Source organism: Nycticebus coucang, chromosome 7 (genome assembly GCF_027406575.1).
Source record: "Nycticebus coucang isolate mNycCou1 chromosome 7, mNycCou1.pri, whole genome shotgun sequence".
NCBI classification, from domain to species: Eukaryota; Metazoa; Chordata; class Mammalia; order Primates; family Lorisidae; genus Nycticebus; species Nycticebus coucang.
Window position 1 is genome coordinate 98,166,833 of NC_069786.1, and position 18,443 is coordinate 98,185,275.

Below are 18,443 nucleotides of genomic sequence, written 5' to 3' on the forward strand. Positions count from 1 at the left end.
CAGCACTCTGGGAGGCCAAGGCAGGTGGATTCCTGAGCTCATGAGTTCGAGAGCACCCAAGAGCAAGACCCTTGTCTCTAAAGAATAGCTGGGCATTGTGATAGGCACCTGTAGTCCCAGCTACTTGGGAGGCTGAGGCAAGAGAATCACTTAAGCCCAAGAGTTGGAGGTTGCTGTGAGCTGTGATCCCACAGCACTCTACCCAGGACGACACAGTGAGACTGTCTCAATAAAAAAAGAAGAAGAAAGAAAAATGAAGCATTTTTAATCCCTTTTTTTGTTTTTGTTTTTGTTTGTTTTTTGTCTCACTTTATAAAGTGACTGTGTCTCACTTTATCGCCCTCAGTAAAGTGCCATGGCATCACAGAGCTCACAGCAACCTCCAACTCCTGGACTTAGGCGATTCTCTTGTCTCGCCTCCTGAGTAGCCAGGACTACAGATGCCCACCACAATGCCCGGCTATTTTTTGTTGCAGTTTGGCCAGGGCTGGGTTCGAACCCGCTACCCTCGGCATATGGGGCTGGCGCCCTACCCACTGAGCCACAGGCACCTCCCTTTTGTTGTTTTTTGAGACAGAGTCTCATTCTTATCATCCTGGGTAGAGTGCCATAGTGTCACAGCTTACAACCTCAAACTCTTGGGCTGGATCAATCTTTTGTCTCAGCCTCCTAAGTAGCTGGGTCTACAGGCATGCACTGCCATGCCTGGCTGGTTTTTCTCTTTTAGTAGAGACAGGGTCTCACTCTTATTCAGACTGGTCTTGAACCCTTGAACTCAAGCAATCTACCTGCCTTGGCCTCCCACAGCACTAGGAGTACAGAGGTGAGCCACTCTGCCCAGCCATTTTTATCCTAGATCAATAAAGAGAGCATGAGAAGTTGTTTCTTTTTTTTTATTTGTTGTTGTTGTTGTTGTTGTTATTGAGACAGAGTCACTTTGTTGCCCTTGGTAGAGTGCCATGGGGGGTCACAGCAACCTCAAACTCTTGGGCTTAAGTGATTCTTTTCCTTCAGCCTCCCAAGTAGCTGGGACTACAGGTACCCACCACAACACCCGGCTATTATTTTTTGTGTTTGTTTTTAGCAATTCTGGGCTGGGTTCAAACCCACCAGCCCTGAGGCATGTGGCTGGTGCCCTACCCACTGTGCTACAGGCACTGCCCACATGAGAAGTCTTTGTTGCTACATTGAGCTTTGTGATTTCTCACTGTGTAGCACAGTACCTAGCATCAGGCCCTCAAAAAATGCTCGTTGAATTGAAAGCTCAGGCCTTTACAGAAAACACTTGATATGTTGATTAAACAGACATCTGGGTTCTATTGAATGCCTATTTATACCCAGCACAATAAGGGAATTCAGCATATTTATTTTAATAAATCTTTGTAATTTATTCACTTTGGGCTGAAGCTTTTATGAAAATATGATCTGGATTAATGTGCTCAGATTATGAGCATTTGCCACCTGAATCATGGTTTACATGGGTAGATTTACCAAGCAGTAAACAATTCTAGGTATTATATAAAAATCCATGAGTCATGCGGCGCCTGTGGCTCAGTCGGTAAGGCGCCGGCCCCATATACCAAGGGTGGCCCCATATACCGAGGGTGACGGGTTCAAACCCAGTCCCGGCCAAACTGCAACCAAAAAATAGCTGGGCATTGTGGCGGGTGCCTGTAGTCCCAGCTACTCGGGAGGCTGAGGCAAGAGAATCGCTTAAGCCTAGGAGTTGGAGGTTGCTGTGAGCTGTGTGAGGCCATGGCACTCTACAGGAGGGCCATAAAGTGAGACTCTGTCTCTACAAAAAAAAAAAAAAAAAATCATGAGTCAGTCTTCAAGTTTTTCTGAAATTTAAAAATCTTCTGGAAAATAGTTCTCTAAATTGTATGTTCGTGCCAAAGGCCTACATTATGGGGACTGTGTATCTAAGGGGAATATGTGTGTGTGTGTGTGCACGCACACTATATAAGCATAGGGAATGGATCTTTTAAAAAGTCATTTCTTGACTCAGCACTCGTAGTTCAGTGAGTAGAGTGCCAGCCACATACACCAAAGGTGGCCGGTTTGAGCCCGGCCCAGGCCTGCTAAACAACAATGACAACTGCCACCAAAAAAAAAAAAATGGCCAGGCATTGTGGGGGTGCCTTTGGTCCCAGCTACTTGGATTGGAGGCTGAAGCAAGAGAATCGCTTGAGCCCAAGAGTTGGAGGTTGCTGTGAGCTGTAACGTCAGGGTACTCTACTCTGCTGAGGGCAACATAGTGAGACTCTGTCTCAAAAAAAAAAAAAAAGTAATTTCTTACAAATTTTGTCTATCATAGCTTATCTTTTTAATCTTAAAAAATAAACCACAGAAACTCCCATTTCCCCACAATTGTTTCTTTAGGTGCTTGTACCTCCAGGCCCATACAGCCTTCCAAAGCACCCAACTACCCTACAGAGGGAACCCACCGAGTAGAATTCAATGTTAACCATACCCAAGACCTGGACAAAGTCATATCTGCAATGAAAGGAATCATAGATGTTTCTATCACTTCTTTTTCTGCTAGGTACAATTTATTTTTCTTTTTTTGTGTGTGTATTTATGTGTAAGCATCTTCCTTAAGAAAGTCTGTAACCCTGATATTCAGGTTTGAAAGAAATCATTTTCCCTAAGGTTGGTTTATAAAGCAGCATACTACTCATTGGCATGGGGATTGTAGAATTAGAGAACTATGGCTTCTTTTCCAAACAATGAAAATTATAGATAACACTGAATATTTTCTACATGGGAGAGACTATGCATTTTATATGCAACATTTATAATTCTCCTGGTAATGTTGAAAGGTAGTTGTTTTTACTTCAGAGGATAAAGATAACCCTAGTGATGTAGAAATAACATAAGGTGTATCTTACCCTCATTGATTCCTAGCAAATCACTGAGTCCTAGGCCCTTTAGAGGAAGAATATGTTTAAGTGCCTCTTAAGAGGTCAATCATTGGATAATTTAGGGCAGAGATAGGAGATTTTCTCTTAGGCTTATTTATCTTAATGTCTGTGGGAACATCAAGGACAAGTTGTAGAAAGCTGAGACTTAACAATTTTTTTTTTTGCAGTTTTTTGGCCGGGGCTGGGTTTGAACCCGCCACCTCCAGTGTATGGGGCCGGTACCCTACTCCTCTGAGCCACAGGCACCGCCCTTAACAATTGTTTAAATAAAAAACACAGATAAATGTAATGCCTTTATTAAAATTAAAACCTATGTTGGCTAATACCAAAAAGTGATCTCTTCAATGAGTGATTTTTTTTCCCCATATATAAAACTAAAATTTATTTATTTATTTTTTTTGTGTGTGTTTTTTTTTTTTTTGGCGGGGGGGAGCTGGGTTTGAACCCACCACCTCCGGCATATGGGACCGGCGCCCTACTCCTTGAGCCACAGGTGCTGCCCTAAAATTTATTTTAATATTATTGGTAATATCTCAAATATTTACCATCATAGATGATTTAGATATGTCCTTTCTTTAGAAATCTTTAAAATGAATCACATAATCTCAATGAGTGAGTTTTAAGTATAGATTGCTTATAGTAAAATCATTGCTGGCTAGGGCCATAGCTCAAACCTGTAATCCCAGCACTTTAGGAGGCTGAGGCAGGAGAATCGCTTGAGGCTAGGAGTTTGAGACTAGCCTGGGCAACACTGTGACACCTTGTCTCTACAAAATATTTTTAGTGGCACATGCCGTAGTACTGTGGCAAAATAAATTTTTTTAAAGCCAAATACAGGGTAATTTTAAAATATTATTTTTGTTTTTATTTATTTATTTATTGTTTTGTTTTATATTATTTTTTTTTGAGACAGAGTCATACTATGTTTCCCTGGGCAGAGTGCCGTGGTTGCTTGAGCAACCTCAAACTCTTGGGCTCAAGCAATTCTCTTGCCTCAGCCTTCCAAGTAGCTGGGACTACAGGTGCCTCCCCCAACGCCCGGCTATTTTTATATTTTTTATTTATTTATTTATTTTGTGAGACAGAGTCTCAATTTGTTGCCCTTGGTAGAATGCTGTGGCGTCACACAGCTCACAGCAACCTCCAACTCCTGGGCTTAGGCGATTCTCTTGCCTCAGCCTCCCAAGTAGCTGGGATTACAGGTGCCGCCACAATGCTCGGCTATTTTTTTGTTGCAGTTGTCATTGTTGTTTAGCTGGCTCGGACCAAGTTCAAACCCACCAGCCTCAGTGTATGTGGGCAGCACCCTACCCACTGAGCTATGGGTGCTACCCTTAAAATATTACTGAATGAACAGAAGAATCTCCTGGCAGGTTGTCAAGCAAACCCCATTATAATTACAAAGATCTAGGATGAAGCCAACGATCTGCATCTTTAGTATATACCACATTAACAATGAGGCAGGAGGTTCTTGAATCACCCTCTGAGAAGCAATGCCTTGCCAGGGGTCCTCAAACTTTTTAAACGGGGCCAGTTCACTGTCCCTCAGACCGTTGGAGGGCCAGACTATAGTTTAAAAAATAAATTGTGAACAAATTCCTATGCACACTGCACATAATCACACCACCGCATGTGGCCCGCAGGCCATAGTTTGAGGACCCCTGCTAGAGCCTCCAAAAAGATGGGCATCAAGAAAGTTTTTTATTTATGGCCGAGAGTGGTGGCTCACAACAGTAATCCCAGCACTTGGGAGGCTGAGGCAGTGGATTGCCTTGAGCTCACGAGTTCGAGGCCAGCCTGAGCAAGAGCGAGACCCCCACCCCCGCCCCCGGTCTCAAAAACATCTGGGCATCATGGCAGGCGCCTGTAGTCCCAGATACCTGGGAGGCTGAGGTAAGAGAATCGCTTGTGCCCAGAATTTGAGGTTTCTGTGAGCTATGATGCCAGGGCATTCTACCAAGACAACAAATTGAGATTGTCTCAAAAAATTTGTTTTTGTTTTTTGAGACAGAGTTTTACTTTTCGCCCTCAGTGGAGTGCTCTGGCTCGCAGCAACCTCAAACTCTTGGGTTTAAGCAATTCTCTTGCCTCAGCCTCCCAATTAGCTGGGACTACAGGCATCCTCCACAACTCCCAGCTATTTTTAGAGATGGGGTGCGGGGGGGCCTCACTCTTGGTCAGGCTGGTCTCAAACTTGTGAGCTGAGGCAATCCACTGCCTCAGCCTCCCAAATGCTGGGATTACAGGTATGAGCCACCCGACCTGGCCTTAAAGGACTCTTAAAGATAACCTGGAAGCATCTGTAGAACTTTAAGAAGGAAAAACAATGTCTGGACCTCTGTCTAATGGTAAAACCCAGACATTATCTCTAACACAAAAAAACTGGAACCAAACTGAAAAGCACATCAGTAGGAAGAGGAGTGCTATAGAACATGAGTAATAAGAAACACTACGCTGTAACTAAGAAGGAGATTGTAGGCTTGCTCCTGTGGCTCAGTGGCTAGGGCGCCAACCACATACTCTGGAAGCTGCCAGGTTCGAACCTAGCCTGGGCCTGCCAAACAACAATGACACCTATAACCAAAAGATAGCTGGGCATTGTGGCTGGTGCCTTTAGTCCCAGCTACTCGGAAGCTGAGGCAAGAGAATCGCTTAAGCCTGAGAGTTTGAGTGCCACAGCACTACCAAAGGTGACATAGTGAGACTCTGTCTCAAAAAAAAAAAAAAAAAAATATATATATATATATATATATATACACAAAGATCTCTAAGACCTCCTATTATGTTAAAAAAAGGCAAAGACATATCATTAAGAAAAAAGTGTAAAACAAAACTATATATTTCTTCATGACCCTGTACATGTTTGGAAAGATACCAACATCTCTGGATAATTTTTATTTTAATTCCCTCAACTATTTCAGGACATTTGCAATGGTGTTTTTTTTTGTTTGTTTGTTTGTTTGTTTGTTTTTTTGTAGAGACAGAGTCTCACTCTACTGCCCTTGGTAGAGTGCTGTGGCGTCACACGGCTCACAGCAACCTCCAGCTCTTGGGCTTACGTGATTCTCTGGCCTCAGCCTCCCAAGCAGCTGGGACTACAGGCGCCCACCACAACGCCAGGCTATTTTTGTTGCAGTTTGGCGGGGCTGGGTTTGAACCCACCACCCTCGGTATATGGGGCCGGCACCCTACTCAGCCACAGGCGCCACCCTGCAATGGTGTTTTTTTTTTAAGACAGGGTCTTGTTCTGTTATCCAGGCTGAAGTGCATCATAGCTCATTGCAGCCTCAAACTTTGGGGCTGAAGCCTCCCAGGTAGCTAAGACTACAGGCATGCACCACTGCCCAGCACAGCCAATTGCTGATGCACAATTGAGATTAAGAACAGTTCTAGAATAATGGTTTCCAGGTGAGGTCCCTGGGCTAGCAACGTTGGCATCAGCTGAAACTTGTTAGGTAAATTCTCAGACCTTCACCTAGACCAGAAGCTTGAGGGTGGAGCCAGCATTGTTTCAGTAAATCCCCCAGGTGATTCGGATGCATGCCACAGTTTAAGAAACACTTCTAGAAAATGGATTGGTTTGGGATTAAATGGGTTCTGTTGGTTAAATCCTTAGTTCCATGTTAATCTAATCTCTCATCATACAGCAGGTTTGTAAACTGGAAGTTTTTAAAAATACATTTTGTTTATATTTATCCTAAACTAATGAGTGATCTCTAGGATTGATGATGAAGAACAAACACGGATCAGTGTGAATTGTACTCAGAAGGCTTTGATGCAGTTGGTGGATTTTCTCTCCCAGAACCAACAGCTTTATCAGAAGACTGAAATTCTGTCACTAGAGAAGGTAATTAAAATGTTTTAGCATTTGATTTTGTATGGCTGTGCATTTCCTCACAGCATTATTGATTTTTAATTTTCTTAATTTTTTATTTTTTTGGCCAGGGCCGGGTTTGAACCCACCACCCCAGTATATGGGGCTGGCGCCCTAGTCCTTGAGCCACGGGCACCGCCCCTCACAGTGTTATTGAAGTGTAACTGGTACACCAAGAATCACACATGTTTAGTGCATACAATTTGAGTTTCATTTCTCTGCATTTTTTTTTTTTTTTTGTAGAGACAGAGTCTCACTGTACCGCCCTCTGTAGAGTGCTGTGGCATCACACGGCTCACAGCAACCTCTACTCTTGGGCTTACGCATTTCTCTGCATTTTTCTTCAGCAAATTCGTTTATAAATTGTTTTTTTGCTTTGTTTTGTTTTTTTTGAGACACAGTCTCACTCTGTTGCCCTGGGTAGAGTGCTGTGATGTCATAGCTCACAGTAACGTCAAACTCCTGGGTTTAAGTGGTCCCCTTGCTTCAGCCTTCTGAGTAACTGGGACTACAGGCGCCCGGCACAACTCCCAGCTGTTTTTAGAAATGGGATCTCATCTGGCTCAGGCTGGTTTTGAACTCCTGAGCTCAAGCAGTCCTTTTGTCTTGGCCTCCCAGAGTGATAGGATTACAGGTGCCCTGTTCCTTACTAATTGTTAGATCAACAGGCCATTTAACTATTACCTAAGAAGTATAAAGTGGCAGTGAGAACTTAATTGTCATGCAAATGAGCCGATTCAGACAGGCTGACAAAAAACTTAGGAACTGAGGGCCAGTATGCCTTGCCTTTATTCAGCTTGTGGGCGGGAGATGAAGCATGGGAAGTCTATCCAGGCAGAAGGTCCTGTACACTTACACATCCAGGGGAACAACAGTGACAAAGTGGCAAGCAGCAGTTGCATAATCATGACATTACAAATGTGCCCAGTTATGGCTAAGAAAACCATAGCAACTTGCAGCAGAACCGTGGACGAGAAAGATCAAACAACTTCTTCTTGCCCCACGTTAATATTCCCTGGAAAGTACATTGAAAGGGAGACATTCCAGGAATAGGAATATGTTGGTACTTCTTCGTGTTACAGACTTGGTTATAGGTTTGGTTTGATCTCTTCCTTTTTTTTTTTTTTTTTGCGGTTTTTGGCTGGGGCTGGGTTTGAACCCACCACCTCCGGCATATGGGGCCGGTGCCCTACCTCTTTGAGCCACAGGCACTGCCTTGGTTTGATCTCTTCTTAAATGACCCTTTCCTTGGACCATGTTATTTACTCTTCTCACTTGACAGCCATTCGTGTGATGATGGTTCTTCTATCTTTACTTTTTGTGTCAGAATGCTTTCTTGAGGTAAAAAAAAAAGTATATAGGGTGGCGCCTGTGGCTCAAAGGAGTAGGGCACCGGCCCCATATGCTGGAGGTGGCGGGTTCAAACCTAGACCTGGCCAAAAATTGCAAAAAAAAAAAAAAAAGTATATAAAAGAATATCCAACTACTTTATTACTTTATTTTGTGGGGTTTTTTTTTTTTTTAGAGACAGAGTCTCACTCTGTCGCCCTCAGTAGAGTACTGTGGCATCACAGCTCACAGCAAACTCCAGCTCTTGGGCTTAGGCGATTCTCTTGCCTCAGCCTCTCAAGTAGCTGGGACTATAGGCGCCTGCCACAATGCTCAGCTATTTTTTTTGTTGCAGTTTGGCAGGGGCTAGGTTCGAACCTGCCACCCTCAGTATATGGGGCTGGCGCCCCACTCACTGAGCCACAGGTGCCGCCCCGTTTTTGTTTTTTATTTTATTTTATTTTTTTGAGACAGACTCTCACTTTGTCACCTTTGGTAGAGTACAGTAGTGTCATAGCTCACAGCAACCTCAAACTTTTGTGCTCAAGTGATCCTCTTGTCTCAACCTCCCAAGTAGCTGGGACTACGGGTGCCTGTCACAATGTCTGGCTAGTTTTAGAGACAGGGGTCTCGCTTTTGCTCAGGCTGGTCTTGAACTCCTGGAGCTCAAGCAATCCATCTGCCTCGGCCTTGCAGAGTGCTCTGATTATAGGCGTGACCCACTGTGCCCTGCCTGCTTTTTTTTTTTTTTATTGAGTTAGGCTCTTACTCTGTCACCCAGGCTACAGTGTGGTGGCATCATCACAGTTCAAACTCCTGGGCTCAAGCAATCCTCCTACCTCAACCTCCTAGTAGTTTGGGCTACAGGTATATGCCACCATGCTCAGCTAATTTTTCCATCTTTTATAAAGATGGGGATCTCTTGCTCAGGCTAGTCTTGAACTCGTGGCCTCAACATCTCAAAGTGCTAGGATTACAGGCATGAGTCACCTCACCCAGCCTTCGACTACTTTCTGAATGTCTTCTGCTTACTGAGCCCATAAGTGTTTTACATCTAGTACATACAAAATGACTTTATCCCCAGCCTTAATATCTTAATATCTTTTGTTTTATTCTATTTTGTAGTAAGGTATTATTGTCTACTTTATTTTCCAAGTTTCCACAGTTCTTCCTTTGGTACAAGCCCTGCTAATTCTGTCCCTCAGTGTTTTTTCTCCCCTTTGGTAGCTCTGCCACCACAGTAGTTGAAACTCTCATCTTTCCTCTTGGGATATTAGTAGTCTCCTCACTGGGTGTCTACAAAAGAAAGTCCAGGCTTTTTAGCACACTGTGGGAAATGCTTAATGATCTGCTCCAGCCCCAACCTCCTTCCCCATCACATGCTCTCCATATCAGCCGTACTGGCTACTTCTTTTTCTACCCACATGTTCCCACAACACTGGCTACTTTTGAGCCCTTACAGGGTATTCTCTTGGGCTGCTGGCACCTTCGTACATTCTCTCTGTTTAACATGCCTTTATCTTGCCAATAGTCACCTGCCTTTACATTACCCCATGCTTTTTTTTTTTTTTGACTCGGTTTGATTTTTCTCTAATCCAAGTCCTTGTAAAACTTTTTTGAATGTACTTTCTCCAAGTACCACACCCCTACTGCCAGCTTATTTAGTTTATTACATTGTGCTCCTGTAATAATAGTACTTACTTTGTATTTAAACACTTTTAAACTCCCCCCCTCCTAGAAGCCAAAATGTTTTTGTTAAGCCAAGGTGGGTGGATTGCTTGAGCTCACGCGTTCAAGACCAGCCTGAGCAAAAGCGAGACTCCATCTGTACTAAAAATGGAAAAACTGAGACAAGAGGATCACTTGAGCCAAGTTGGATGTTGCTGTGAGCAATGATGTCACAGCACTACCCAGGGCAACAGATTGAGACTCTTTCGCGCAAAAAAAAAACAAAAAACTGTTTTTTTGTTTTTTTTTTTTTGGTAGAGACAGAGTCTCACGTTATGGCCCTCGGTAGAGTGCCGTGGCCTCACACAGCTCACAGCAACCTCCAACTCCTGGGCCCAAGCGATTCTCCTGCCTCAGCCTCCCGAGTAGCTGGGACTACAGGTGCCCGCCACAATGCCCGGCTATTTTTTTTTTTTGGTTGCAGTTTGGCCAGGGCTGGGTTTGAACCCGCCACCCTCGGTATATGGGGCCGGCGCCCTACCGACTGAGCCACAGGCGCCGCCCCAAAAACTGTTTTTGTTAGCTGGGCATTGTGGTGGGTGCCAGCTACTTGGGAGGCTGAGGCAAAGAGAATCGCCTAAGCCCAGGAGTTGGAGGTTGCTGTGAGCTGTGTGACGCCACGGCACTCTACCGAGGGTGATAGCGTAAGACTCTGTCTCTACAAAACCAAAACAAAAAACTGTTTCTGTTAAGTTTGCACCCCATACTTTAGCATGGAGCTTGCTATAGTAAGCTCATAGTGTGCGTGTTTTATTGATTTCAATATTTGCTGTTTGTTTAACAAGTTTGTGTTTTTAGGATTGATAATGGTCAGCATTTCTAATTTGTGTTTCTTTTCAGCCTTTGCTTCTACGTACTGGAATGGGGCGATTATGCACACTGGATGAATCTGTCTCCTTGGCAACCCTGATTGAACGAATCAAAAGCCACCTGAAACTATCTCATGTTCGCTTAGCTCTTGGGGTAGGGAAGACCTTAGGTAAATATATCACCTTCATTTATTCGATATAACTACTGATAACATTGGACAAAAGTTGAAACTCTTGGTTGTATTAATGTAAATGGTAGAAAATGTGTGAGCAGCTCATAGATGTTTTATCTGGCAGTGTGAGCAAGGTTCCACTGTGTAATATATCTTTTTTTTTTTTATGTAGAGACAGAGTCTCGCTTTATGGCCCTTGGTAGAGTGCCGCGGCCTCACACAGCTCACAGCAACCTCCAGCTCCTGAGCTTAAGCGATTCTCTTGCCTCAGCCTCCCGAGTAGCTGGGACTACAGGCGCCCACCACAACGCCCGGCTATTTTTTGGTTGCAGTTTGGCCGGGGCTGGGTTTGAACCCGTCACCCTTGGTATATGGGGCCGGCGCCTTACCGACTGAGCCACAGGCGCCGCCCTGTGTAATATATCTTAATGGCTTAATCAGTGAGGTTTAGTTCTCAGTCATGCTGTGTTTTCATCTCAAGTCAGTAGAGAAAGTCTGATGATGGTGGACTTGGTCACTATTGCAGAGAGAATATTTTGGAGGGTTTTAAAAAGCCACCAGTTAACTTCCAGGCTGGAAATGAAATATGTTATAAGACTTATGCTCAGACTTGGCCCCCATAGCACAGTGGTTATGGTGCCAGCCACATACACTGAGGGTAGCGGGTTTGAACCTGGTCTGGGCCAACTAAACAACTGCAACAAAAAAATAGCCGGACATGGCAGGCACCTGTAGTCCCAGCTACTTGGGAGGCTGAGGCAAGAGAATCGCTTAAGCCCAGGAGTTTGAGGTTGCTGTGAGCTACGATGCCACGATACTCTACCGAGGGTGACAAAGTGAGACTCTGTTTCAAAAAAACAAACAAACAAAAAAGACTTATGCTCAACTCATCTTCCAAAATTAGTCACATTGCCCAGCTCTAAGTCTTGTAATCACTGTCTTCTGGTTTTCTTAGTATTTTGGAGAACAAAAAGAATGAATAGACGTTAGTTGGATACAGGCAGAGAGCCCAGCACTGTCCTGAGTCTTTCCTAGCTCTCTGTTGCAGCAGCAGTGGGGCATGGTGGCTGTAGATGTGAATTCTGAGTTCAGACAACATTCAGATAATGTCCTATCTGCTGTATGATTTTGACAGGATTTTTAACTCCTCTGTGTCCCAGAGTGGTCTTATGGTCCGTGTGACATGGCATAGTGCCTGTGCATGTTAAGTACAGTCGAAGGGCCAGCTGTTGTTAGTTATGGGGCAGATAAATTACTCCCATTTACAGGTCAAAAATCGAGATTCAAGGAAATGAGTAATATGTCTCAAAGTACACAATTAGGTCAAACTATTCATGGGAGTTAGTTTCCAGAAAAGTGGACGGCAGAGGTGGGATCTTAGTTTTGATCCAGCTCCAAAGCCCTCCTGCCTTGACACATCACAGTCCTACACTGCAGTGACCGCTGATGAAGTGTCCATTTGAGAAACTTAGATGCTGCAGAGTGAAGTCTGCATTACATCAAGGATTTTTGGTACAAATTGTATTATTAAAATGAAAAGGAGGGCGGCGCCTGTGGCTCAGCGGGTAGGGCGCCGGTCCCATATGCCGGAGGTGGCGGGTTCAAACCCAGCCCCGGCCAAAAAAAAAAAAAAAAAAAAAAAATGAAAAGGAATTGTAAAACATTGGTCTCTTGTTTCCTTTATCTTGAAGAGTCCCAAGTCAAAGTCGTGGCCCTGTGTGCTGGTTCTGGGAGCAGCGTTCTGCAGGGTGTAGAGGCTGACCTCTACCTTACAGGTAGGGCAGGCTTTGTGTCCCTCTTTCCCATCTATGGTTTACTTTTTACAAATATAAAAAAATAGCAGATTTTAGGACAGTGCCTGGCAGATAGAAGATGTTAATAAATACCTGAATTAAACAGGAACTACACCAGCATTAGGGATGTATTTTAATCTTTATGGAGGAAGGAGATCATTGAGTAACTTATTAGGTTATCTCAAAGTTGATGTTTAACATTTATTTAACCTACCTTCTTCCGAAACCTGATTCCACTCAAATTTCATGTCAGTTAATACTTTGTACCCTGTCGTATAAGCTAGAAAAATGGCTTCTCTTCCTCACCACTCCTCCACTGGCTGCTTCCATGACTGTCCTGCTTCCCACACCCATGCCTTGTTACATGTCCAGCTCTCTTAGAAAGGCTGCTGTACTCAGAACGTCATCACATCCAGAAGAACAGGAGCAAGCCTGCTGTACTAGCTCTGAACCAATAAACTGAAAATGTATATGACTATTGTCTGTTTTCTTCTGAAGATGTAAGATTTTTATGAGCCTTCAAGTTTGTACTAGAATGCAATGAACTTTCAAAATATAGGCAGCCTGACCATATCTTACAGCACGGCATGTGACTATATTAAAATTTATTTTAACATTTTATGTAGAAGGAACATTAAACCTTCTACGTAAGGTTAATGTTAGATAGTACAATAACCTCCTGAGTGTCCTTTACCTAGGTTACTAATGGTTATATTTGGTCACATTTGTACACTGTGTACGTAGATGTGTATGTGTGTATGCATGTATATACACATCATGTATATGAGCTAAAAACATTTTTTACATACATACATCAATGTGTGCATGTATATATATTTTTTATGTATTTTCCCCAGAACCATTTTGGAATAAATTGCAGAAATAATGGCCTTTTACTTATTAGTACTTCAGCATATAATCACTTAAGAACAGGACATTCTTGTATAAGACCATGGAACAGTTATCAAATTTGGGAATTTAATATTGTTAAAACACTTGATATACAGCCTATATATCATTATTATTTTTTTGAAACAGTCTCACTTTGTCACCCCCTGGTAGAGTGCGGTGGCATCATAGCTCTCAGCAACCTCAGACTCCTGGGCTCAAGCAGTTCTCTTGCCTCACCCTCCCACGTAGCTAGGACTACAATCACCCACCACAATGCCTGGCTATTTTTAGAGGCAGGGTCTCACTCTGGCTCAGACTAGAACCAGTGAGCTCAGGCGATTCACCCAACTTGGCCTCCTGGAGTGCTGGTCTTTTTTTTCCTTTTTGAGATGGGGTCTCACTGTATTGGCCAGGCTAGAATCCTGTGGCATCATCATAGCTCACAGCAACCTCAGACTCCTGTCTTCAAGTGATCCTCCTGCCTCAGCCCCTCCAGTAACTGGGACTACAGGCACCCGCCACAATGCCTGACTAATTTTTTAAATAGTTTGTGGACATGGAGTCTTGCTCTGTTGCTCAGGCTGTTCTTGAACTCTGGTCTTAATCGATCCTCCCAAAGTGCTAGGATTTCAGGCATGAGCCACCATGCCCAGTCTATAGCATTTCTTGCTCTGATCCATATCCAATCCATGATCACATACTGCATTTGGTTATTATATCTCTTCAGTCTCCTTCAAGCTGGAATAGTTTGTTAACTTTATTTTGATAGCATTGACATTTTAGAAGATTACAGGCCATTTGTTTTATAGTTATCTCTCTATTTGGAGTGTGTGTTTCCTCACAAATAATTTTTTTAAACTAATTTTTTTTTTGAGACAGAGTCTCACTTGGTCACCCTTGGTAGAGTGCCTTGGTGTCTTAGCTCACAGCAGCCTCAAACTTGTGGGTTCAAGTGATTCTCTTGCCTCAGCCTCCCAAGCAGCTGGGACTACAGGTGTCTGCCACACCGTCTGGCTATTTTTTTAGAGATAGTGTCTCGCTCTGGCTTAGGCTGGTCTTGAACCTGTGAGCTCAGGCAATCCACCCGTCTCAGCCTCCCAAGTGCTGAGATTACAAGCATGAACCACTGCGCCCAGCCTTAACTAATTTTTTTAAAAACGGAAAATAGTATGTACATAAGATACATTCAAACAGTTTCAAAATGTTAAAGTATCTTTCCTATTTGACTATCAGGAGAAATAAAACATATTACCCGGGTAACTTTAGATGTCTGTTTTCCGTGAACTATCACTTTGAATATACTTCAAGGCTGGAAGCACTAACTAAAGGACCAAATATTGGCTTCTGCCAAAGCTCATCACCCTTCCTGAGAGCCTGAGGCAGTCAGTGTTTGTGTGGTAATAGGTTAAGGGTAATATCCTATAAAGACCAGCAGATGGGGAGCTTGCTCCTTGGCAAATGTAAATTCTCTCTCACTTAGCTCTTTCGCTTTCTATTTGCTCCTTTTCTCCTACAGCCACCATCCTGAGCCAAGCTCTTCGCTCCTTTGGCTTCAGCTATTATTGCAGAGTCCCCACATTCATGCCTTCTCCAGCTAGTGAGTTTATAATAGTCCAGGCAGCCTCTTAACTAAAGCATGGCTTCTACCTAGGCCAGCTTAGTGTTTTTTTCTCCCTTTTACTTTACTGTTATAGATAAAATATTTTAAAAGGTACATGAATAAAAACAATTCCTTATAGTGAAATGACACATACGGGGGGGAAAAGTGTGAGGAACTGAAAATTTCTGGGAATAAACAAATTCATTTACTTTTTTTCTTTTTTATACCCTTTTTTTTTGCAGTTTTTGCTGCCACTTCCAGTTTATGGGGCCAGCACCCTACTCCTTGGGCCACAGGCGCCACCCCCTTTTTTATAACTTTATGTTTCTAATTATATTTAATAGTTAAAAATTATGCTTTTACAAACAAAAGAAATTGTGTAAAATGCATTTTTGCTCTTTTTTTTTTTTTGAGACAGAGCCTCACTTTATCACCCTCTGTAGAGTGCGTTGGCGTCACAGCTCACAGCATCCTCCAACTCCTGGGTTTAGGCGATTCTCTTGTCTCAGCCTCCCGAATAGCTGGGACTACAGGCACCTACCATAGCGCCTGGCTATTTTTTTGTTGTTGTTGTTGCAGTTTGGCTAGGGTTGGGTTTGAATCCGCCACCCTCGGCATATGGGACCGGCACCCTACTCACTGAGCCACAGGCGCCTCCCGCATTTTTGCTCTTAAATTAGAAGCCATAAAATTCACAAATGGTATTTATAAAAATTCAAAACATTATGTTTAAATTTTCCCCGGATCTTTTAAGAACATACAAGATCCCCTTCTGCTAATAACTTCAGAATTTCTAGGAATTCTGCCTAAGTCAAAGAAAAATACTTGTTTGTTTTTTTGCCAGGGCCGGGTTTTAACCCGCCACCTCTGGAATTTGGGGCCAGCACCCTAGTCCTTTGAGCCACAGGCGCCACCCAAAATACTTGTGTTTAATGTGGAAATAATCATAAACTCATTTCATCCTTATGAGTTGGATTAAGGTTGATAGTGAAAATATTGGAGCTCATAAAGCATAAAAGTCTTCTGGGAATTATACCTAGGATTTTCTCCTGAGGTATTTATTACTTACATAAGAAGCAGGCTTTCTGAAAGCCCTGCTTTGCTTAGCATTGTTTATTTTATTATAGAAACAGTTTGAATGGGTGTATACAGATCTGGTTCTGACTAAATATGCTGTTTTTGTTTTTTTTTTGCATTTTTTGGCTGGGGCTGGGTTTGAACCCGCCACCTCCGGCATATGGGGCGGGCACCCTACTCCTTGAGCCACAGGCACCACCCACTATGCTGGTTTAGATACTTGTCTTGGGGTCTACAATAGAGAAAGAAGTTGGAATTCTCAGCGGGATGGTCTCTCTCTTGTTTTAAGTCAAAAGACATACATAGCTGTACATAGCTTTCTAGATTTATATGCAAAGTAATTCTACAGTGTTACATTTACTTTATGCAGAATATAAACTCCATGCTGTTGTGATTTAGCATTCCCCAGATTCCATGTCTAATATGTAAGTATTTGCTGTTTCCGTTTTGGCAGGTGAGATGTCCCATCATGACATTCTGGATGCTGCTTCCCGAGGAATAAATGTCATCCTTTGTGAACATAGCAACACTGAACGAGGCTTTCTTTCCGACCTTCGAGATATGCTGGGTGCTCACTTGGAGAACAAGATTAATATCATCCTGTCAGAGACAGACAGGGACCCTCTTCGTGTAGTATAATATATATCGGAACATCAGGATAACAAAATCTACGAATAAATTAGATCCCAGCTCAAATTCATAATATGAGTCAGCAGAGTTCCTGTCCTTCCTAAAGAATGTCTTAGAATGTATTATCATTTCCAGTTTGTTAATCTGGTTCACCAAATGTTCTGTAGCTCATAAGGTTAAAACTGTAATGTAGCTACTATATTAAAGAACGAATACTCATGATACGCTCTAGGAAAGATGGACGAAAATCTGTTCACTTACTCTTAGGAAGTAGCTCAAATAATAGTTTAATTATAGATAGGATATGTCGATCTAGATCTTTCTGGCCTTGTTTAGTTTAAAAATATAGTTAAGTTTGGGCGGCGCTTGTGGCTCGTGGGTAAGGTGCCGGCCCCATAGGCCGAGAGTGGTGGGTTCAAACCCAGCCCCGGCCAAACTGCAACAAAAAATAGCCAGGTGTTGTGGCAGGTGCTTGTGGTCCCAGCTACTTTGGAGGCTGATGCAAGAGAATCACCTAAGCCCAAGAGCTGGTGGTTTCTGTGAGCTGTGACGTCACGGCACTCTACAGAGGGTGACTAAGTGAGACTCTGTCTCTAAAAATATATATATATATATATAGTTAAGTTTGAACACTTGTTTCTAGTAGCCTCTTTGGGGTGATAAGGTCTATCTGTATGCCCTGTTCTACTTCGGCCTAAATTCCAGTCCCCCACCTAAATTCCAGAATCAGGATGGAATTTTTCTAAACATGTACTAATCATATTACTATTACTTTATTGCTTTATAGGTGACTCCCTTATAATTTTCTTTCTCTCCATGGTCCTTTGTTCCTGCTTTTTCTTTCACTTCCTTCTGGGGCATTGAGCTTGGCTGTCTTACCCAGTGGTCAGGGTCAGGGAGTGAAATTCCAAGGAGAAAGAACAAAGACAGACATCTCAAAATATCATCCTGTCCCATTTAATTCGGAACCTTTATCCACTTGGATGCTCCTTTAACAGGCCTGTGCTCTGCTGTGGGGCTTACTGCCTCGCTGCTGCCACTGTGACAGGGCAAATTCCTTTCTTTACCCTAAGACTACTGCTTGTTCTCAAGTCATCTGGCCAATGCAATATTCCGTAGACTTTGAACTTTAGGCATGCTTGCCCTTTTGATTTTGTAAAAAAGAGAGAGAATAGAAAGTTTTTGAGAGTTTTTGTTGTTTGTTTTTTTTAAGAGACAGTGTCTTATTCTGTCACCTAGGCTGGAGTGTAGTGGCATGGCCATAGCTCACTGCAGCCTTGAAGTCCTACACATAAGGGATCTTCCACTGAGGCTCCTGAGTTGTTGTGACGTTAGGTATGTTACCACACTTGGCTAATTTTTTACTTTTTTGTAGAGAAGAGGTCTTGCTCTGTTGCCCAAGCTAGTCTCAAACTCTGGCCTCAAACAATCTTCCTATCTCTGCCTTCCAAAGTGCTGGGATTACAGGCGTGAGCCATAGGACCCTATCACATATAATTTTTGTTTCATGTTTTTTTCTTTTTTTGCATTGATGTTAGACTGGGGTCTAGGTCCCTGGTCACCCTTGCACCACAGCAGGAGCAGCAGTGTTTTTGTTTAGTTTCGTTTTGAGACA

General features: G+C 43.1%; 1 protein-coding gene across 2 annotated transcripts in view; it reads left to right on the plus strand.

Moving 5' to 3' along the window:
- The window catches only part of NIF3L1 (NGG1 interacting factor 3 like 1), a 20,954-nt gene extending 3,866 nt beyond the window's left edge, over positions 1-17,088 (plus strand). Inside the window, exons 3-7 of one of the 2 annotated variants that reach the window (XM_053596650.1) lie at positions 2,383-2,545; positions 6,645-6,771; positions 10,696-10,834; positions 12,529-12,612; positions 16,653-17,088. In XM_053596650.1, the coding sequence (XP_053452625.1) occupies positions 2,383-2,545; positions 6,645-6,771; positions 10,696-10,834; positions 12,529-12,612; positions 16,653-16,837 (698 nt within the window). In that variant the 3' untranslated portion in view covers positions 16,838-17,088. Of the gene's footprint in view, positions 1-2,382; positions 2,546-6,634; positions 6,772-10,695; positions 10,835-12,528; positions 12,613-16,652 lie in introns of both variants that reach the window. The other variant, XM_053596651.1, reaches the window with a different exon arrangement.
- Positions 17,089-18,443: the final 1,355 nt, after the last annotated feature.